Below are 23,945 nucleotides of genomic sequence, written 5' to 3'. Positions count from 1 at the left end.
AGAAGGGGCTGGAAAGAAGTATTCCAAGTCATGAAAGGCAAGGACCTACATCCAAGATTGCTCTATTTAGCAAAGTTTTCACTTAAAATGGCAGGGCAGATAAAGTGCTTCTCAGATAAGGTCAAGTTCCAGGAGTTCCTCATCACCAAGCCCTTATTATATGAAGTGTTAAAGGGACTTATTTAAGAAAAAGAGGATAAAAAATATGAACAGTGAAAGGACAGCAAACTCACAGTTATTAACAGCCACACCTAAAACAAAAGCAAACTAAGCAGACACCTAAAACAGGAGCAGAGCCACAGAAATGGAGATCATATGGAAGGTTAGCAACAGAGGAGGAGGCGAGCGGGGGAGAAGGTACAGAGAATAAGTAGCATAGACGGTGGGAAGAAAATAGGGGGAGGGCAAGAGTAGTGTAGGAAATGTAGAAGCTGAAGAACTTATGATACATGGACATGAACTAAAGGGGGGGAAGGTGGGTAGGAGGAGGTGTGCAGGGTGAAGGAGAATGGGGGGAAATGGTACAACTATAGTGGCATAATCAATAAAATATATTTTAAAAATTTATATGGAACCATAAATGACTCCGAATAGAAGTTGCAATTTTGAGAAAGAAGAGCAAAGCAGGAAGGATCACAATACCTGACACCAAACTCTACAAGGCCACTGTAATCAAAACAGTCTGGTACTGGCATAAAAATGGGCACATAGACCAATGGATCAGAACAGAGAGCCCAGAAATAAACCCAAGTCTCTACAGTCAATTAATATTTGACAAAGAAGGCAGTAATACAAAATGTAGTAAAAACAGCTCTTCAATAAATAGTGTTGGGAGAACTGGACAGCTACGTGCAAAAAAATGAAACTTGAGCACCAACTTACACCATACACCAAAGTAAATTCAAGGTGGATAAAAGACTTATATATAAGCCTTGAAACCATTAAAGTCCTAGAGCAGAACATTGGCAGGAAAATCTCAGATATTTCACACAACAACATTTTTACTGGTATGTCCCCTAGAGCAAGGAATATAAAGGAAAGAATAAACAAATGGGATCTCATCAAAATTAAAAGCTTCTCCATGGCTAAAGAAAACAGTATTAAAACAAAAAGAGAACCAACTGTATGGGAAAACATATTTGCCAATGATACCTCAGACTAAGGTTTAATCTTCAAAATATACAAAGAACTTACATGACTCTACTCTAAGAAGACAAGCAACCCAATTAAAAAGTGGGCAAAGGACTTGAACAGACACTTCTCCAAGGAGGACATACAGAGGATCCAGAGACACACGAAAAGATGCTTAATAACGCTAGCTGTCAGAGAGATGCAAATCAAAACCACAATGAGATACCCCTTCACACCAGTCAGAATGGCCATCATAAACAAAGCAACAAACAACAAGTGTTGGAGAGGTTGTGGAGAAAAGGGGACCCTAGTGCACTGTTGGTGGGACTGCAGACTGGTACAACCATTATGGAAAACAGTACAGAATTTTCTCAGAAAACTAAAAATGGATCTGCCTTTTGACCCAGCAATTCCACTGCTAGGATTATATCCTAAGAACCCCAAAACACCAATCCAAAAGAACCTATGCACCCCAATGTTCATACCAGCACAATTTACAATAGCCAAGAGCTGGAAGCAACCTAGGTGCCCATCAGTAAATGAATGGATCAAAATCTATGGTACATATACACAATGGAATTCTATGCAGCAGAAAGAAGGAGCTCCTACCCTTTGTGACAGCATGGATGGAACTGGAAAGCATTATGCTGAGTGAAATAAGCCAGGCAGTGAAAGACAAATACCATATTATCTCACCTTTAACAGGAACCTAAACAACAAAACAAGCAAGCAAAATACAACCAAAGACACTGAAATAGAGAACAGGCTGACAGTGATCAGAGGGTAGGGAATTTCAGGGGAAAGGGGGAAGCATTTACAGGAACAAGTATAAAGGACACACGAACAAAAACTAAGGGGGTTGGAAATGGGAGGAGGGTGGAGAACACTGGGGCGTGGGCTGGGACGGGAGTCAAAGACAGAAAAGTGTATTTGAACAATAATTAAATAAACTTTAAAAAATGAAAAGTAAATGTTGATTCAGTGTAATATTCTGAAGACATACTCGAAAACAAATTAAAGTCAACAATAAATATCATGATGCTCACACCATCACCTAAAGTGATAACAAAATGAACAGCATGACTATGTTTTGAATGTAGAGGCCATCAAATTTAGGAGGACTGCTACCTTGTTCACAAAGACTGTAAAATGCCACCAAGGGTTCAATGTCATATTGTTAAAATGAGAGAAACTTAGAGAGTCTTAGAAGTGATGAAATACAGATTTTTAAAAGATGGACAATGACCCAATAAGTAAAACCTATGATATTCTGGCATTGCCAACTCATTGAATTCTTTTTACCTTTCATGATACACTAGTGATATAATGTACAACAGTCATTCCAAGTCACCATTCACCTAACCTAGATTAGAGCTATCGAAGTTTTTCACTCGAGTTCCTTATTTACTTGACTATCCCTTTCCCCTTTATTCTCAACACAACCAGAGTAAATTTCAAAAGCCAAACTAGATGTTATCACTATTTTGATTAAACACTGGGATAGTTTTCTCTTGCATTTTGAATAAAATTGTTGCATCATCTGCAAGTATCATGAAGACAAGTGCTCTGTGTCCTAGAGGGCATGAATTTTCTTTTATTCACTGCTATTTCCCTAGTGCTTTGCACATGGTTAGTGCCCAATAAATATATGATGAATGGGATGAATGAATCTGGCCCTGGCTACCTCTTCAACCTCTCATCTTATGCCAGCCTTCCCCTTATGCAATAAATTTTTAGCCTCCTTTCTGTTTGTTCAAAACAATTTCCCATCACACCTTTGAAATTACTAACTGTTGTTCATGAAATGATTTTATCCTAAAACTCAGCAAGACTGTCTCCTCATCTTTTTTCAGATCTCCCTTTAAAGGGCACCTCCCCAAAGATGCTCACCCTGTTTACAGAAATCTCCTTCCCCAAAATAATTAGATTCTACTCAATTCATTTATTTTATCTCATGATTATCAGTTTACTGTCTCACATCAAATTTCTGATTATCAGTTTACTGTCTCCTTTTAAACTTTTAAGTTCTAAAAGAGCACAGACCAAGTGTTCTGGTGTGAAAAATGTATACACAGTCCCTATCCCAAGATTAAATATATTGTATATTTAAAGAACAGACATTTTTTGAATAAATGAAAAAGAAAAGGTGGTACCAAATGCCTGTGGTAACTTACTGCTTTGGGAACAATCTCTATGTATCAGTCTAGTCACCTGTTACCAAGCTTTACCTTAAATTATCATTTCAAATTTTGCTAACTGTATATTATTTTTTAAAGATCTTATTTATTTATTTTAGACAGAGGGTAAAGGGAGAAAGAGAAGGAGAGAAACGTCAATGCGTGGTTCCCTCTCGTGCACTCACAACTGGGGAGCTGGCCTGCAACCCAGGCACGTGCCCTGACTGGGAATGGAACCAGCGACCCTTTGGTTCACAGTCCAGCACTGAATCCACTGAGGCACACCAGCCATGGCCTGTTAATTGTATTTTCTAACAGACAAATTTAATTCTTTAAGGTTCTTGCTATGGCAATACAAGAGTCTTTCCTATCTGAAGATTATATTAAAAGTTTTTTACTGCCCTGGCTGGTGTAGCTCAGTGGATTGAGTGTGGGCCTGTGAACCACACGATTGCGGTTCAATTCCCAGTCAGGGCACATGCCTGGGTTGCAGACCAGTTCCCAGCAGGGGACTCAGGAGAGGCAACCATACACTGATATTTCTCTCCTTCTCTCCTTCCCTTCCCCTCTAAAGATAAATAAATTTAAAAATCTAAAAAAAAAATTTTTAAGTTTTTTACTTACATTTTCTTCCACTGCTTTTATTTCTTAAAAGTAGCTCTTTATTTCACCTGGAATTTACTGTAACTAAATAAATTTAATTAATATAACTATGTACCTGTTTTCCAAATGGATGGCCAGTATCCCAAGACATTCATCATATACTTAAAACTATATTATTTCTCGATTCTGTTGTTTCGTTGATCTACCTATTGTTGTGCCAGTTTCACTGGGTTTAAAATATATTATGCAGTATCATGATCTGCTTAACCAAGTGTTCCTGCGTTGTCATTCTTACAAATAAACTGCCACATCATGTTTCAGGAACACTCCCATTGGGGTTACATTGAATTTATAGACTTGGGGAAAAGTGGCATCTTTACATTAATGTTCCTATCTATACCTCAAAAAAAGTTTATCCTTTCTGTTACCATTACTGATATCATTTACTCCATTTCCTTATTCTAATTGCACTGTTTAACACTTCCAGAATAATGTTAAATACTGATGAATACTGTTAGGCCTAGAATTAGATAAAAGTAGCCAAGAGGAACCCGAGGCAGGCTCCAGACTGTCTCAGCAAGGAAGATAGAAAGTACAAAAAGTACAAAGAGTGCTGAACAAGATAAACCGCCTTGTGCATGACCTTGTCTTTGCAGAAAAGTATCCATTGTTGCAAGCAGAGAACATAGCCATGTGCGTTCTCTCGTTCTCTCGGGATAGCCAATTGCTAACAGCTACGTCTGCTTCTGTATTTGCTTGTTTGCTCACCCCAATAAAAACCCTAGGCTGTAAGCGCCAGGCGCGACTCTCATTTGTAGCCCTTTCTGGGCACCGTTTCTCCGGACACCCCGAGAGTTCGCCCCTGCGCAGGTAGAGCTTTGGCCAATAAAGTTCCATCTTAAACTCCTGAAAGCTTCCGGCCATTTGTTGCTCGCATTGGTGGATGCTACAATACAACCATCTTTGTCTTCTTCCTAACTTTAATGGGCATGTCTAGTATGTCACAGTATGCATGATGCTGGTTCTGTGTTTATAATAAGTATTTATTATATTTATTAGATAATGCTGTAAAGCTATTATTTAGTTCATATTTTTAGTTCACTGGTTCAGTTTATAATCAAAATGTCTGCAACCTCTGTCTAAAAGTCTTTGAGACAGTCATCAAATGTCATAAGGTTCTCTTTTCTTAATTGTGTGTATGTCTTTTCAATATTGAGCCATTCTGGCATTCCCAGAATAAACTCCTTTTGATCACAGTAGTATCATTTTATCACAATGCTGACTCCATCTGCTAATATTTTATTTGTAATTTCTATACCTAAACTCATAAACAAAACTGGTTGGGGATTTAGTTTGTTTTCTATCTTTCATGAGGTTTTAATATCCAGGGGGAAGAAAACTAGACAGGCTACCCTTTCTGTAAGGTGCAGATTTAAAATTCTTTGCCTGTATTTCAACTTATTCAACTAATATTTCTTGAGTACCTACTGTGTATTTTTAGACACTGGCATTATGAAGATTAAAATACAAAAACTTTTAATGCAAAAAATTATGTGAACAATGAAGAAACATATATGTGAATATACTATAACATGATTGGTTCATCTATGTACGTATATAAAGCTGCACAAGCAAGACTTCACAGAAAACTGAAATTTGAGTTAAATCTTAATGGTAACAGAAATGGGAAGGAGAACAAGCTTTCTCAACATTTGTTTCTGAAGCAATCATCTACTTGCTTTTAAGTATTTTTAATTTCTATGACTATTTCCTACAAGATGATGCTGTTTTATTAATGGCAACTAAAACTGCACATTGGTATGATTGACAAGGCCTGGATTTCTTTCCACATTACATACATAAGTGGCACTTGCTATTTGTAGAGCCTGTTATTTGAAATCAGTCTTAAATTTATGGCTTTTCTATCACTTTTTTCAAATTTACTACATTACTAATCATTCTCTGCCAGAATAACACAGTGGCTTTTCACAATACTTAACTATTCACTATTTATTAACCCCAAAACTCAAAAATAAATGGGCACAGGTTGAAATATTCAGAAGAGAAGCAGTAAAAATGTAACGTTCAAAGTCCATTATGATACTGGTTTAGTTTTCATGTTGCATACTATTTGAGATTATTATAATTTCTCTAACAAGGTTCTAAGACCAGACTCTGAGTTACTTCATTAAAATATAAAGTTTCTTTCAGTTTTAAAGTACACTGAAAGAAACTCAGAATAAGCCTACAACACAGAAGTTCAGAGCAATAATGATGTGGTAATTTGAAGAGCATAACATATACATTGCTAAAGATTAATCCTAACAGTATAGTATATGCTTGGGAGAAGAAACTGCTCCATCACTCTGCAAAACAAGATTACTCAAAGTTTCAAAACTATATACACTCTTTGAGCGAATTTATTTACAGGAATTTATCCTTAAAAAATGATGTCCAGGGATCAGTACAACACTGTTTTATAATGCTGAAAAATTAAAAGTAATCTAAATTTTTAACAGTAAGATATTCAAATAAATGCACTGGAACATTACACACTGAATTTATAAAACTCTAATGTACTAACAAAGGAAGACAGACGGTCAAGATAAACTATCAAGAAAAACAGGTAACATTACATTATGCATAGCTGCACGAATACAGTAGCCACTAACAGCATGTAAATACTTAAACTTAAATTTGACTAATTAAATTTAGTGTTAAATTATTTACATTTAAATAAAATTTAAAAGTCAGCTCCTCAGTCACACCAGCCACATTATAACTGCTAAACAGTCACGTGAGGCTGGTGGCTGCCACACTGGGAAGAGCCAACACACATTTCTATCATCACAGACAGTTGTATCAGATAATACTGATAATTAGTTTTCAATTTTTTTAAGGAAAAGAAATTAAAAATATATAGAATTAATGAAAGAATGTATATACAATAAAGATGTCTGGAAATATACACAAAAAGAAAACACAGTTATCGGTAGGTAATAATACCTTGGTTTAAGTTTTTGTGCACCTGTTTTCTAATTTTACTGTCATATACTACAATAAATTTACTGTGTAAAAAATGGTTTTTATGAAACAGTGAATTTCTCTTTCAAAAATAAAAATATTTTCACAGTAAATATTTCAGACTTTTTTTTGCAAAAGGAAAAATTATGGAGCACACTGTATTTAGAAGTATTATTTTAAAGTTGTTATTTTGCCATTTGAGGAATACTCCCTTTTTTCAACCTCCTTTCTCAAATTTCATTTAAAAAGGAAGCACCCACACTGGACTAATACAATTCTAAGTTGTTTTCTTCCCTATCTAAATCTGAAAGTTATCTGAAGTCTCTGACCACGTATAGAGAATTATAGCTACCAACTTTTTAAATTCAATGTAAGGTGAATTCTTCATTTATGCCTTTTTAAAATGAAGCATTATCTAGAAAAGTAAAAAAATATCAACAGTCACAATGGTCAGCTGAAGTCTGAGCTTACTCTCTAAAAAGATAAATGATACTGTGCCTATACAGCATTCCTTCTCACTGTACCTCCATGGCAGCAAATGATTTTTATCACATATATTTTGCAGCAAGGCAACTTCCATGAAAACACAAGGCAAGCATTCGTTACTGCTGTCAAGGGCTTTATAACACACCTAAAGTGAAGTTACCACTTCTTTTCTTTTATTAATATTTTAAAATTGAGAAATAGTTAGCTACTCTGCTTCTGGTTTTGTTGTGTGCATCTCTGAACACATCAAAAGATGAGTAACAAGTAAAGAAACTTCTGTGCCCCTCTAGCAACAAAATGAGTCTATAGAAACCAGGAAGGGAAAAAAGGACCCAGAAAGCCATGAAGCCAGTATACATATACCAGTCAATGTCATCTCATACAAGAGAGCAAATCAGAACAGAAATCAGCAAAGCACTTACGTACCAAAGAAAAAGTCCCTTCCACTAGCTCAGTAGAGTATATAAATTTATCTAGGCCAAGATGCTGACTAATCACAGATAACAAGACAGTAAGTTATAACAACTGAAAAAAATGGTCACTCACCTCTCTCAACATGCTGTTCTCTTTTTCCTTCTGCTCCAAAAGACTTTCTAGGTGGTGGACATGCATCTCTGCCTCTGCCAGTCGTCTTGTTCGCTCATGGTCTTCCTCAGTAGCCTTAGCAGAAAGTCCTTTGCTCTGCAACATCTCCAAAAGTTTCTTAATAGATTCATCTCGGGCATTCAGGGTTTGCTTCTGAGTCTCAATACGCAATTCCATTTCCTCCAGAGTCTTCCGAAGAAGGAACAGCTCTTTGGCCTGTCTTTCATGTTCCATATGTAGCCTCTGGAAGTTCTCTTCTGTCAGTTCTGCCACACAAGGTTCCCCAGTCCTACTGCTACTATCTTGCTGAAACAGCTGGTTCAGGTCCCTTTGGATCCGTAATTCATCCTGGAGAGCCTGGATTGTCATTTGCATGTGCTAGAAGCAAGACAAAGAAAGAAAATCCCAAATCAGCTTTCCTCCTCAAGCATCAAAAACAGAGCACATTGGGGATCCCCAAAGTAACTACCAGGGTTCTCAGAACCCTGAATTTAGCCAATCGGGATTCATGTTATTTTGTTTCACACTGTCTTTTAAAACATGACTGAGATAATCTGTAAAATATCAGTACTTTAACTTGTGTTTATCCCCAAAATGAAACAAGGTAGCTCCTCACTTTGTATAAGCCTTGACAAAATAAAGATACTGGTCAAAATAATAGGTATTAATACAAAGAACTGAGGGGAGGGGAGAGAAAAGACATGGGAAATCCACAGGAATACAAAAACATCACACACAAAAGTTTTCAAATAACAAAATGTGTAAATTTATTTTACCAATAAATTTACACCTTAATAACTACTAGCATTTAATGAGTAGTTTCTTGGCCAAACTGTGGCAAGCACTTTTTATGTGTTAATTCCTTTAATCCTCATTATGATACATATACTATTATTTCAACTTTATTGATGATGACACTAGCCTTACAGGGATCTAAATAACTTATAAGTTGTTTTGAATCTAAGCTCTACTGTGAAATAAAAATATTTCTAGAAAGTTACATTAGAAATAATTATAATTAATGATTTTATTTAAAAAACTAGAATGGTTGAAGGACAAATTTTAAGAAGACTATATTACATGTATTCTATTCCTCTTAAAATTTTTTAACTGAGGTATGACTGAGATTGAATTTTTTTTAAAACAGCTTTAATGCGATATAATTCATATATCATACAGTTGATCTGTTTTTTCACCTGTGGTTTTCAGCATATTAAAAGTTGTACATCAATCCCTACTATCTAATTCCAGAACACTTTTCATCACTCCTAAGAGAAATTCAGTACCTATTAGCAGTCACTTCCTAACTTTCCTCCTACCTAATCTTTAAAAAGGAATGAAATTCTGAGATATGCTACAACATGGATGAACCCTGAGGATATACTAAATGAAATAAGGCAGTCACAAGACAAATATGGTTCCTCTTGTACGATTTATCTACATCAAGTTTATAGAGACAGAAAGTGGGAGAGTAATGGCCGGGGGCTGCAAATGGGGAGTTATTGTTTAATTTATAGGGAGATTCAGTTTTACAGGATAAAAAGAGTTCTACAATTGGATGGTGGTGATAGATGCACAAAAATATAAATGGAGTTTATGCCACTGAGCTAAGTGTATGCTTGAAAGATGTTTAAGATGGGGAATTGAAGATGACATGTAAATATAAGGTGTATTTTACAACAAAAAAGGGATAAAATGCCTCCAAAGAATTCCATATAATTATTAAATAATTTCATAGTTATAAATTTCATAATTATGAATCAATTTTCATAGGTAGAACCACTGGATTATAGGGTATGCAGCTATAATTTTGATACATCTCACAAATTATACCAAAAAGGGGTCTGTACATTTACTTCCACCAAACAATGTCTGGGAGTGGCCATTTCCCTGTACCTTTGACAACTTCAGGTATTTTCTTTCTTGCTTGCCTTCCTTCGCTTTCTGACATTTCTTAGATTGCAAGTAAGGATGAATACTTATTCACATCTACTGGCACTTTTGTGTTTCTTCCTTTGTGACTTGGTTGTTCTTATTATTTGCCCATTTTGTTATTGGGACATTTAACCATTTTCCCAATCCATTTTAAGAGCTTACATAACATTTTGCCTGCTGTGTATGTTACAAATATATTTCCAAGTCTGTTATTATCTTTTAGCATAGTTTATGCTGGCTTTTAAATAGAAAAAAAATTAATGCAACAATATTAACCTTTTCATTTATATTTCTGGTTTTGATTTTTATATGTAGTAAACTTTCAATTCAGATAGTATTCAAATTCTTGAAAATCACTACTTTTTTCTCACCAAGAATAAATTTAAAATTAATTCATGAATTAAAATTGATAATTTTTTAAAACAATGATATTTAAAATGCATTTAACTATCAGCATCATATTTTAAAGACTCTTAACAGCTGCTGGCAGTTCAAAATCCTTAATAAAATCACATGGCAAAATGCTAATTCTCTGAAACCTATAATCAACCTTAATTTCCTTCTTTGTCTTTGGAGTTCAAAAAATCCACATAAATCCTGACATTAATTTACCCCAAAGTAAATTATCAGAAGTTAAATTCAACAGTGAAACTGATTTCTAGGTACAACTAATCCTCCTTTTTTGGATCTTCGTCACCACTTCACCCAAGTCAGGATAAATCACTGACGACAGCTAACAGTCTCACATACACTTAAAGCATTTATGACTAAGTCTACTAGGGCAATTACTATTTTGGTGAAGAAAAAACGCAACTACCGCCCTGGCTGGTGTGGCTCAGTAGATTGAGTACTGGACTGCAGACCAACGGGTTGCCACTTTGATTCCCAGTCAGGCCACATGCCTGGGTTGCAGGCCAGATCCCCAGGAGGGGGCTCGTGAGAAGCACCCACACATTGATATTTCCCTCTTTCTCCCTCCCTTCCCTTCTCTCTAAAAATAAATAAGTAAAACCTTTTAAAAAATGCAACTCCCAAAGTGTCTAACTTCTTCAGATCCACTCATACCCATTTTACTAAGGTACAGAATTAAAATGATGTTAACTGGTACCCTAAGAAGGCTACACAGCAATTTTCTCCATTAAACTAAGAAAAAAGATTCCTGCCCTAGGCTACATTCAAACTAGATTTACTTTATAAAAGTACTGCCAAATCCTTGGGAAAAGAAAGGAGGAGGATAGGAGCCACACTATTCTTTCTCTAGCATGTTCAAAGAGAAGATAAAAATGGGCACATCTGCACATGTCACAGACATTTACAATGATTAGCAAAAATAAAACATGTATTGAATTTAGTGGAAAGATTTCAGCTGCAAGATATTAGGAGAATTTCTATTTGGAAATTCTGCTCTTGACACTCTCCAAAGTAATCTCATGCTTCTCACATTTTAAAACCTACACTGACACACACTAGTCAACCTTCTACTCTAACACTCAGCTTGATCTGGAAAGACTGGAAAAGTGTTTAAAATTTACTCCAACAATTGTGTAGTTATTATACTAAACTATAGATTGATGAAATAATGTGAACAGTACTGAAAATTCTTAAATATCTGATAGAAACTATCACTTATACTTGAAAAGTAATACATCTATAAATACAACAAGATCACAACAACTCTTCATATATTTTAAATAAATATCAGAGGCTCTTATGAGGCACAACTTCCAACAAATAAACTATCATTAGTTTCTTGGAACAAAACAATGTCTTGATCCAATTTATCCTGAATTCTAAAAATTTTAGTTAGAGAAAAAGAATGTCATAGATACATAAAACTGGTCATCATTACAAACAATGTATCACAGAGATGTGCACGATTTGTGCAAATGCATGATTTGTTACAATGACCGTGTTAAATTAAGAATAATTTTTTTCTGAAATATGTATATACACACTTTTTTAATTCAAGATGCAAAAGAACTCATAGTAGTTCTTACTAAAGCCTTCTGAGTCAAGCTTCCAGTTTCCACAGATGATCTGATGCTCTATCCTGTGCTGAAACAGTAATGTATCCCTAAGAATAGCACTTAACAGACTAATATGCAATTTATATCTTGGTATGCATCTTCAATAAAAACTTTCTAAAACTTGGGAATGTAACCTTTGTACTCTGAGGAACAGCACAGTGCTTGATACAGTTAATATTTAAATTTTTTATAGAAGATTGACAAAAAACAAATTTTGAGAAATTATTTTGAAAGTAAATGGCTACTAGATAATAGATGTAAACCAACTCCCTATAAAAGAAGAAAGTTTTTTCCCCTGTAACACAGTGAATTACTCTATTCTATAACAATTACTTCTTTACCAGCTAACACAATTAGTTCCATCTTAAACTTAAACTGGCCAAAATACATAATACAAATGTTAATTATAAATTCTAAGTTTATTTTTGTTTGATCTAAAGTAAATAGAGGTATTTTCAGATAATTAACAATCAACAAGAATCTTTCATACTTTCCAGTACTACACAAAGCACACAAAAAGAATAGGACAGCCCAGGCTGGTGTGGTTCAGTGGACTGAGTGTCAGCCTGCAAACTGAAACGCTGCAGGTTTGATTTCCAGTCAGGGTACATTCCTGTGTTGCAGGCCAGGCCCCCAGTTGGGGCATGTGAGAATCTGGTGTTTCCCTCACTTTCTCCCTCCCTTCCTCTCTCTCAAAATAAATAAATAAATAAAATCTTTAAAAAAAAAACCAATAAGAGCTCCTATCTAAAAATAAAGTTTACAAATTGGTAAAATGCAACAATTATAAACATTCACACTCACCTACATTATACCCTATTATAAATTATAAATTAAGAACAATATTCAAAAAAAGAAATGTGACATACATTAAGCATTTATTATACATAAAATATATTAAAATAAAATTTAGAACCCATGAGCTAGACTCATGACTGTTTACTATGAAAAGAAACTGTTCTAGGACTTCCGCCAAGATGGAGACATAGGTGGAGGAAACACCTCACCTCTGTGCACAACCAAATCTAAGAACAACTATTTTTAACAGCAGTCACAACCAAGCCACACGGAAAATCGACAATACGGAGTCCAAAGGACAACTAGATACTCAGCTGGACCGGTACGAGGAGCAAGGCCAGCAGCGGAGCAGGTTAGCAAGAAAAAATTCCCGGGGCAGTGATCGCGAGCGAGCTGGCTGCCGGAGCCCACAGCGGGTCGGTCCGTCGGTCGCGTGCATCTACGTGCGGAGAAACCAGTGAGAAGGGAAGCCTGCGCGGGGCAGCAGGCTCGCACAATTCCGATCAGATAAACAAGCCCCACGCGTGTGGAGTTACTGGATGCGCTGGGCTAGCGGAGAGGACCGCCATTGCTCCCTCTCTGACCACGCCCCCAGACACAGCGTCACAAACCAGCGACCTGGGTCTCCCCGTCCTGGTAAACAACTAAGGCTTCGCTCTGCTCACTTAACAGCACGAATAGACCAAAAATGGCTCTAGGACAACTCAGAGCCCCAGAACCGATAGACCTAAGTGATGAAGAAATAGCCAGTCTTTCAGATGCACAGTTCAAAACACTGGTTATCAGGATCCTTACAGAACTGGTGGATTTTAGTCACAAATTAGAGAAACATATGGAAGCTAAACTAATTGAAATAAATGGTGATACAAAGGATGCCAATAGTAATGGAAAGAAAATTGGGACTCAAATCAAGGGAGTGGACCAGAAGGAAGAAAAAAATGATCAAACAGAAAGGAATGAAGAAATAAGAATTCAGAAAAATGAGGAGAAGCTTAGGAACCTCCAGGACATCTTTAAACGTTCCAACATCCGAATTATAGGGGTACCAGAAGGGGGAAAGGCACAACCACAACTGGAACACTTATTTGAACAAATAATAAAGGAGAATTTCCCCAAGATGGCAAAGGAAATAAACTTCCAAGAAATCCAGGCAGCTCAGAGAGTCCCAAAGAAGTTGGACTCAAGAAGGAACACACCAAGGCACATCATCATTACATTAGCCAAGATTAAAATGAAGGAGAGAATCCTAGAAGCAGCAAGAGCTAAGGGGACAGTCACCTACAAAGGAGTTCCCATCAGACTGTCAGCTGATTTCTCAAAAGAGACCTTTCAGGCAAGAAGGGGCTGGAAAGAGATATTCCAAGTCATGAAAACCAAAGAACTACAACCAAGATTGCTCTACCCAGCAAAACTTTCATTTAGAATGGAAGGACAGATAAAGTACTTCTCGGATAAGACCAAATTCAAGGAGTTCATCATCACCAGGCCCTTATTATATGAAATGTTAAAGGGACTTATCTAAGAAAAAGAAGATAAAAAAGATGAACAGTGAAAGGACAGCAAACTCACAGTTATTAAGAACCACACCTAAAACAAAAGCAAACTAAGAGGACAGCTAGATCAGGAGCAGAACCATAGAAATGAAGATCTCATGGAGGGTTAGCAACAGGGGAGTGGGAGGAGGGGAAGGGGGGAGAAGGTACAGAAAATAAGTAGCATAGACAGTAGATAGAAAATAGATGGGGGGAGGGTAAGAATAGTAGGGGAAATACAGAATCTAAGGAATTTGAGACACGTGTTCATGAACTAAAGGGGGAAATGGTGGGGGAGGGGTATGCAGGGTGGAGGGGAATGGAGGGGGGAATAGAGCAAATGTAATGGCATAATCAATAAAAAAAGTTAAAAAAAAAAAAAAGAAACTGTTCTAATTTCTATCACTTTAGAAGAAACTTGGTAAGTAATGAGTCTGAATGCCAGAGGCTGAGACAGAGGAAGAGTCTCTAAGGTATATTCCTTTCTTCTGATCACTAGTCCAGTTATCTTTCAGTTGATGACAAGGATTAATTTTCTACACAGCTAAACACACTGTAAGCTCTCAAATATTATGCCAAAACCCAGTTCTCAGACAAACTGAAACAACAGCAAGAGCCACACACTACAATGCAAGAAACAAGCACACCAGAACTTTAAGCTTATTCTCCTCTGAGGAAAAAAAAGACACTGGAGTCAAGAAAATGAACAAGAAATTACACTAGAATTCTAGCAGCTACTCTCTGTTAACTGAGTTTAAGAAAAATAGGAATTTCTATCCTTAGCCTAACACAATCCAGAATGAAATTTAAAGAACTAAAAAAAAAAAAAAAAAGGCTGTAAAAATGGGGCAACTGTAAGGTTATAATACAGTCTACCTGGGCTCATCGAAATAATCAACAACTCAAGTAACAATATGATCCTTTAACACAAGTTCTAGAGATCCCAAATAGCTCTTAGTTACCCAAATCCCACATACTATTGATTTACCCCTTAACCTCTTCTTATGCAATCTCTTCTGCCTTCTCCCTCTCTTTCTTTCATGCCTAGCTAAATCCTCCTTGTCCTTTCATTATTTTTTCCAAGATTTTACTTATTTATTTTAGAGAGACAGGAAGGAAGGGAGAAAGAGAGGGACAGAAACATCGATGTGAGATACATAGATTGGTTGGTTGCCTCTAGCACACCCTCAACTGGGCACCTGGCCTGCAACCCAGGCACGCTCAGACTGGAAACTGAACCAGTGACCTTTCAGTCTGCAGGCCAGCACTCGAATCCACTGAGTCACACCAGCCAAGGTTTGTGCTTTCGTTCTTAGATCAGCATTATTTCCTCTAGAAAGCCTATTCTGATTCCCCAAACTGAAAGAGCAAGAAAGAATTGGTACAGAAAGAAAAGTACAAAAGAAAAGATAGTATACCAGTGAGAAATTACAATAGTAAAAGTATCACACTAGATAATGTCAAGATTGAAAAAATTCATTCTGTTAAAAATAACATCAAAATAAGTTTTTTAAATATCGTAAAATAAAATCAACTAGTAAAGGAATCCTATAACATTTCTGCAATGTTTAAAACTTGAGAATGCTCAGCACTAACAGGGCCACTGCAGAACTACAATGAACCATAAAAATTCTGTTCATTCCAGCAACATTTTAAGTATCAACCTCACTTCTTTCCTAATTCTGTACAATCTAAAAGCTTCAAACACCTGCAACAGAGATAAATGAGGTTAAACAATTTCCCAAATTTAGTCACTGAGATACAGAGAACAACAAGAAAAAGGGTAAAGAAAAGACAAGTGGCCCTGGTTAGTGTGATTCAGTTGGTTGGAGCACTGCCCTCGAAACCGAAAGGTCGCACATTCAATTCCCAGTCAGACCACATGCCTCAATGTTTATTTCTGTTTCTCTCTCTCTCTGTCTCTCTCTCCCTCCCTCCTTCTACCTTTCTCTAAAATCAATAAGCATGTCCTCAGGTGAGGATTAAAAAAAAGAGAAAAGAAAAAACAGGTAGGTGAAACCAAGCAGCAATGAAAGAGTTAACAGCTAATATCGGCAATGCCATTATTGGAAGTGAATTCTGCTGAATGAACACACACGCTGGAGGTGAGAAGCTTGGCTATGTGAAGGCAGCCACTGCTACATCAGCTGCAGCTCACCATGTAAGACCCAGTGACAGAGGTTAATGTCTGTGTAAAGCACTGAACTCACTGTGTACCTACAGCTTATCAGAAGCTATAGAATTTCTTTTTCTACCCACTCCTTTCCTCCAGAGAGACAGAAGTAAGAAAGTCTGATACTCAGAAAAAGCACAAAAAGATCATGGCCTGACAGTCTTACAGAGAAGCGTTCATGTACAGAGCTATTATTTAAGATGCTTTCACATACACTATAACCAGAAAAAAATTTAATTAACATGAAGTTCAACAAAATTATTTGCATAAATAATTCTGAGGGAGAAAATAGCATAAAACATATATTGTACAAACAACATCAGTAAAACAGAATCGACAGACCGAAATCATTCACATCTTTGTTCAAGACATATTTTTAGTAATGTACTTTGTTATAAAAATAAAATGTAGAGGCTCCCAGTCAAGGTGGTAGGGTAGTAAGTAATGCTGTGCTCACCTACTTACCTGACCACATCAAAATTACAACTGAACTACAGAACCACCGCTCTTGAGAACCAGCTGAAGACTAGCTGAACAGAAGAATACCTATATAACTAAGGATGTAAAGAAGACACAATGAAACTGGTAGGAGGGGCGGAGATGCTGAATGGGCAGGTCCCACATCTACTGCGAGGTCGTTAGGAATCACAGGGATATCTCGGCTGCAGGGGATCCCCAGGAGGAGCGCACTGGACTCCCCAACCTTGGTTATCAGTGTCAGGAAGAGAAGTTCCCATAACATCTGGCTGGCTGGCTGGCTGGAAAAACCAGTGTGAATTGTATCCTTGAAGGAAAGGCGACAGCTGGAAACTGAGGCAAATCTCTAAAAACCCACGTACAGACCTACAGCTCATAAGTTCGCTTGCTCTGAGCTCCAGTGCTAGAGCAGCAGCTCAGGAAACACCAGGAACACATGAGGAGAAACTAAATTGACTAACTAACTTCAGGACAAGGACCAGAGGGGCAGGGGTTGGAACAACTTCCTCTGGGGAAGGAAATGCTGGCAGATGCTACTATTCCTCTGTGGAACTACCATCCTATCAGCTGAGGCATCAGCACAGGCATCAAATCTGTGCTCTCCATTAACCTGGCTAATACCATTTACCCTCACTGTGGTGATTCCTGAGATCCCAGCCCAACCAACTCACCCACTGAGCATGACCCTCTAGGCTCCTCCACAGAAGCAACCTGATTTAGATTATACTTCACACCTTTCCAAAAATTTCTGAGGTTCACAAGTCCTAAACAAGCAGTGGGCAGCCTCAGCATGCCTTATAGCTCCTAACAAGCAACTCCAGGCAGAAAAGAAAGGGCAACCAGTCTCAGCTAATACTGTAACTCCCATCGGGTGTCACCAATCCTGGCATAAGCAGCAGCCATCTTGGGGTTAAATATAGGTCCAACTAAGTAGCTATAACCTGGCACAAAAGGGAGAGCTGGCCTCAGCTCATATTGTGGTACCCACCTAGGCCAATTCCACAAAAAGTGGCATCCAGCCTCTGTTCACAACAGAGCCTCTCCCAGGTGCCTCAAACCCAGAAAAAGTGGTAATCTGCCACTATCACTCTGTAGCTCCTACCAAGAGGCCTCAAGCCAGGTACAAGCAGCACCTAGCCTGGGCCTGCACCAAACCACCTCCCAACAGTCTCTAGAGACAACACACCAGTGGCCAGTTTCAGACCACACCAGGGAACCACACGATCAGTTCTACGAACAATGCTTCCAAAGTATGAACTTGGCTAGCCCCACTAAAGTGACTCCCACTCTGAGGGGTCAGGCCCCAAACAACAGCCTGTCTGTTAGAGTCATGACCAGCTCCCATAGCCAGTTAGTTTGAAGGTCAACACACCTACAGACGTTCCGACAGCAATCGAGGCTCAACTACAACAGGAAGGCACACACGACCCACAAGAGGAAATCCCATGAAGGGCCCAACTTAGGTGATGAGGGAGAATGCACCATTTGGTCCCACAGGACACCTTATACACACGGCACCTCTGCCAAGAACAAGAGAAAGCAGATCTACCAAATAAATAAAAACAAAAACAGGGAGTGAGAAAAAAATGAGAAATATCCCAAATGAAAGAACTAGACAAAACTCAAGAAAAAGAACTAAACAAAATGGAGGCAAGCACTCTACCAGATACAGAATTCAAAAGAATGATTATAAGAATGCTTAATGAACTAACGAAAAAATAGATGAACTCAGTAAGAATATCAACAAACAATAAACATATAAAAATACATAAAAATCAGCCCTGGCTGGTGTAGCTCAGTGGATTGAGCCTGGGCCTGCAAACCACGATTGTGGTTCGATTCCCAGTCAGGGCACATGCCTGGGTTGCAGGCCAGTTCCCAGCAGGGGATGCACGAAAGGCAACCATACGTTGATGTTTCTCTCCCTCTCTCCTTCCCTTCCCCTCTAAAGATAAATAAATATTTTTTAAAAATACATAAAAATCATAAAGAACGAGTCAGAATGAAGAATACAGTATCTGAAAAGAAAAATACACAAGAAGGAATAAAGGGCAGATTAGATGAAGCACAGCACTGAATCAGCAATTTGGAAGACAAGGCTGTAAAAAACCACCAACTAAAAATGAGTATAGTTTAAGGGACCCCTAAGATGATATCAAGCATACCAATATTCACATTATAAAGATATCAGAACAAGGAGAGAGATAGCAAGGGACTGAAAAACTATTTGAAGACATAATGACTCAGAACTTCGCCAAACTGGCACAGGAATGTACAAGTCCAGGAAGCATAGAAAAGAGGCCCCAACTAAGACATATCATAATTAAAATGCCAAAGCGAGAAAAAGCTGCAAGAGAAAAGCAGTTTGGTTACATACAGAGAAGCTCCAAAAAGACTAGCAACTGATGTCTCAAACTTTACGAGCTAGAACAGATTAGCATAAAATACTCTAAGTGATGAAAAGCAAAGACTTAAAAACAAGATTGCTTTACCCAGCAAGGCTAGCAAAAATAAAGCTAATGAAGTTCATCACCACTAAACCAGTATTTTTTTTTAATGTTAAAAACAATTCTTTAAGAAGAAAAAGTCAAAATTATGACTTGAAAGATATAGGGGAAAAAAGGATTTTCACTAACCAAGGCAAACACTTAGTAAAAGCAGTGGATCGACCAACTATATTGCTAGTACAAACATTAAAATGCAAAAGTAGGAGGATCATGTGTGATTACAACAATAAAGTATGAAATATGAACAAACACACAAAAGAAGTAAAAAGAGACAAAAACATAAACATGCAGGGAGTGAGTAAAAACTGTAGTGAATTAAGAAAGTATTGAACTTCAGTGACCACAAACTTAAAACTGACTACTATAAACACAGTTTGGTATATATGAAACACATGATAACCAGAAACTGAAGAATCTATCAGAGATACACAAGAAGAGAAAGAAATCCAACCAACAAGTCATAAAGAAAAAGAAATCCAAACACCAAAGTATAAAAAGTCATCAACATACAAGAGAAAAGAGCAAAAGAATGTAAACAAGAAACAAAGAAGAACTATAAAAACAGTCACACAAAAAATGGCAACAACTACCTACCTATCAGTAATTACAATGAATGTAAATGGATGAAATGCTTCGAATCAAAGACATACAGTAGACAAATGGATAAGAAAACATGATCCATTTACACGCTGCCTACCAGAGACCTACTGCAGCTCAAAATTGACACAATCTCAAAGTAGGGATAGAAAAAGGATATTTTATGGAAATGGAAATTCAAAAAATGCTGAGAAACCAATATTTATATAAAGTATAAGACAGACTTTAAAACAAAAACTATAAAAAGACAAAAAGCACATTTCATAATGAAAGGAATCAAACTAATAAGAAAATATAACCCTTGCAAACATCCATGCACCTAATGTAGAAGCACCTAAATATGAAAAGCAAATATTGACAAACATTAAGGGACAGATTAACAACAAGGGATTTTTAACACCCTGCTGAAAACTAATTAATAAAACCATCCACATAAAAAATAAACAAGAAAAGAGTGGCTTTAAATAAGACACTGGACGAGATGACCTCAATTGATGCTTTTAGGACATTTCACAAAAAAGCAGAAAAATGTATATTCTCTTCAAGTAAACATGGAACATTTTACAAAATAAACCACATGTTAGGTCACAAAGTTTCAATAAATCTAAGAAATATGAAGTTATATCAAGCAACTTCTCCAAAAACAAAGGTAAAAAACTAGAAATTAATTACAAGATAACTGAAAAACACACAAAAATATGGAAGCTACATAACATGTTACTGAACAATGAATGGATTAACAGTGAAAAAAATTAAAAGGTACCTTGGGAAAAACAAAAATCAGAATTTCCAGCCAAGATGGAGGCACGTAAGTGGAAACACTGTACCTCCTCGCACAACCAAATTTAAGGACAACAAAAATTTAGAAACAAAAACAAAACCAGAACAGACAGAAAATTAAACTGTACGGAAGTCCAACAACAACGAACCATTCACCCAGGCCAGTAAGAGGGGTGGAGTCGGCAGCCAGCAGAGATGGGAAAACAGCAGGAAGAGGCAGTGGTTGGCGACCCAGGCTCAAGGAGGAAACCAGCAAACACAGTGAGGTGTACAAGGCAGCTGGCTGACTGCAGACACACATTCCCATGCAGATAAAACAGGCAAAAAATAAAGGGTGGTGAGATAGACTGTGCAACCCAGGGTCCCAGCAATGGGAAATAAAGCCTGAAAGCACCAACTGGACAAACTTTCAGGGGTTGAGGTGCTGGAAGAGGCTCCCAGCCTCACAGGAGAGTTCATTGGGGAGACCCACAGCATCCTAGAACGTACACAAGCCCACACACCTGGGAACCAGCACCAGAAGGGCCCAATTTGCTTGTGGGAAGCAGCAGAAGGGACCAAAATCTGAGAGAGAGCAGAACAAATGCCATTACTCCCTCTCCAACCCCGCCCACAGTCACAACCCAGCCACTTGGGTACACCTGCCCTGGTGAGCACCTAAGCCTCGTCCCCTCATACCTAACAGGTGCAAACAGACCAAAACATTATGGCTCAAGCAGAAGAAGAGCTCAAAGCCCAAGAGCCAATACTATTAAGTGACCAAGAGATAGCCAACCTATCAGGAACACAATTCAAAGCACTGGTGATCAGGAGGATGCTCACAGAACTGGTTAATTTTGGTCGCAAATTAGATGTAAAAATGAAGGCTACACTAAGTGAAATGAAGGGAAATGCACAGGGAACCAATAGTGATGGAAAGAAAACTGGGACTCAAATCAATGGAGTGGAGCAGAAGGAAAAAACAACCAAACAGAAAAGAATAAAGAAATAAGAATTTTAAAAAATGAGGAGAGGCTTAGGAACCTCCAGGACATCTTTAAATGTTCCAACATCTGAATTATAGGGGTACCAGAAGGGGAAGAGGAAGAGCAACAAATGGAAAAGTTATTTGAACGAATAATAAAGGAGAACTTCCCCAATTTGACAAAGGAAACAGACTTCCAGGAAGTCCAGGAAGCTCAGAGAGTCCCAAAGAAGGTGGAACCCAGGAGGAACACACCAAGGCACATCATAATCACATTACCCAAGATAAAAATGAAGGAGAGAATTCTAGAAGCAGCAAGAGATAAGGAGACAGTCACCTACAAAGGATTTCCCATCAAACTCTCAGATGATTTCTGAGAAGGGGCTGGAAAGAAGTGTTCCAAGTCATGAAAGGCAAGGACCTACATCCAAGATTGCTCTATTTAGCAAAGCTTTCATTTAAAATGAAAGGGCAGATAAAGTGCTTCTCAGATAAGGTCAAGTTCCAGGAGTTCATCATCACTAAGCCCTTACTATATTAAATGTTAAAGGGACTTATCTAAGAAAAAGAAAATTAAAAAGATGAACAGTGAAAGGACAGCAAATTCACAGTTATTAACAACCACACCTAAAACAAAAGCAAACTAAGCAGACAGCTAGATCAGGAGTGGAGCCACAGAAATGGAGATCACATGGAGAATTAGCAACAGGGGTGTGGGAGGAAGAGAAGGAGGAGAAGGTATAGAGAATAAGTAGCTTAGATGGTAGGTAGAAAATAGACAGGGGGAGGGCAAGAACAGTATGGGAGATGTAGAAGCTAAAGAACTTTTGACACATGGACATGAACTAAAGGGGGGATGTGGGGGAGGGGTGTGTAGGATAGAGGGGAATGAAGGGGGAAATGGGACAACTGTTATGGCATGATCAATAAAATATATTTTAAAAAACAGAAAATGCTGAGAATATTTTGGTAAAAGAGAAAAAAAATGAAAACACAATGAGCCAAAAACTATGAGACACAGCCGAAGCAGTTCTAGGAGGAAAATTCACAGCAATGGAGGACAAACTCATGAAACAAGAAAAATCTCAATCTAACCCTGCAACTGAACTAGAAAGAGAACAAAATCTAACATGAGTAGAAGGAAAAAATAATAAACATGAGAGGGCAAATAAACATACTAGAGTCTAAAAAAGTAAAGAAGAGACCGATGAAACCAAGAGCTGGTTCTTTGAAAGAAGATAAACAAAACTGATAAAACTTTAACCAGACTAATCAAGAAAAAAAGAAAGGACACAAATAAATAAAATCAGAAATGAAGGAGAAGGAATAACCAAAAGCACAGAAACTCAATTTTTAAAATATGCTACAAGCAATAATTATATTCTGACATTTTAGACCGGGGGAAAAAATGAATAAAGTTTTAGAAACATACAATCTTCCAAGACTGAATCAGGAAAAAAACGGAAAATTTAAGTAGACCAAAAACTACTAATGAAATAGAACCAATATTCAAAAACCTCCCAAAAAACAAAAGTCTTAGATGAGATGGCTTCACAGGTGAATTTTCCCTAACACTCAAAATAGAATTAATACCAATACTTCTCAAACTATTCAAAATATTGATGAGGGTGATATATGTACTCCCAAATTCATAAGGCCAGCATTACCCTGATACCAAAACACAACAAAGACATTACCAAAGAAAAAGAGAAAATTATAAACCAAAATCACCAGCAAACACAGAAAAGACATTTTCAACAAAGTATCAGAAAACCAAATTCAGCAACCAATTAAAAACATCATTTGCCTGGCTGGATGGCTCAGTGGGTTGAAGCATCATCCTGTACACCAAAAGGTTACGGGTTCGATCTTTGATCAGGGTATATACAGAAGGTAACCATATTGAGGTTTCTCTCTTACATCATTCTTCATCTATCTCCCTCCCTCCCATCCTCTACAACTCTCCTACACATACACCTTGTCTCCCTAAAAATCAATAAACATATCCTTGGGTGAGTATTTAACAAAAGAATCATTCATCATGGACAAGTGGGATTTATTCCTGGGATGCTAGGTTGGTTCAATAGCTATAAAAACATTATGTAATAAAACACATACACAAAAGGAGATAGGCTCATATCAATAGATG

General features: G+C 37.4%; 1 protein-coding gene across 13 annotated transcripts in view; it reads right to left on the bottom strand.

Moving 5' to 3' along the window:
- Positions 1-23,945, bottom strand: part of ERC1 (ELKS/RAB6-interacting/CAST family member 1) — a 616,103-nt gene that overhangs the window by 487,837 nt on the left and 104,321 nt on the right. For all 13 annotated transcript variants that reach the window (XM_053662643.1, XM_053662623.1, XM_053662620.1 and 10 more), the window contains one exon: positions 7,968-8,384. In XM_053662643.1, coding sequence (XP_053518618.1) covers positions 7,968-8,384 — 417 coding nt within the window. The remainder of the gene's footprint in view (positions 1-7,967; positions 8,385-23,945) is intronic.

The sequence above is a fragment of the Artibeus jamaicensis genome, unplaced genomic scaffold (assembly GCF_021234435.1).
Source record: "Artibeus jamaicensis isolate MK-2021 breed Jamaican fruit bat unplaced genomic scaffold, CSHL_Jam_final contig_1028, whole genome shotgun sequence".
Taxonomy (NCBI): domain Eukaryota; kingdom Metazoa; phylum Chordata; class Mammalia; order Chiroptera; family Phyllostomidae; genus Artibeus; species Artibeus jamaicensis.
This window is presented reverse-complemented; position numbering and strand designations above follow the sequence as displayed.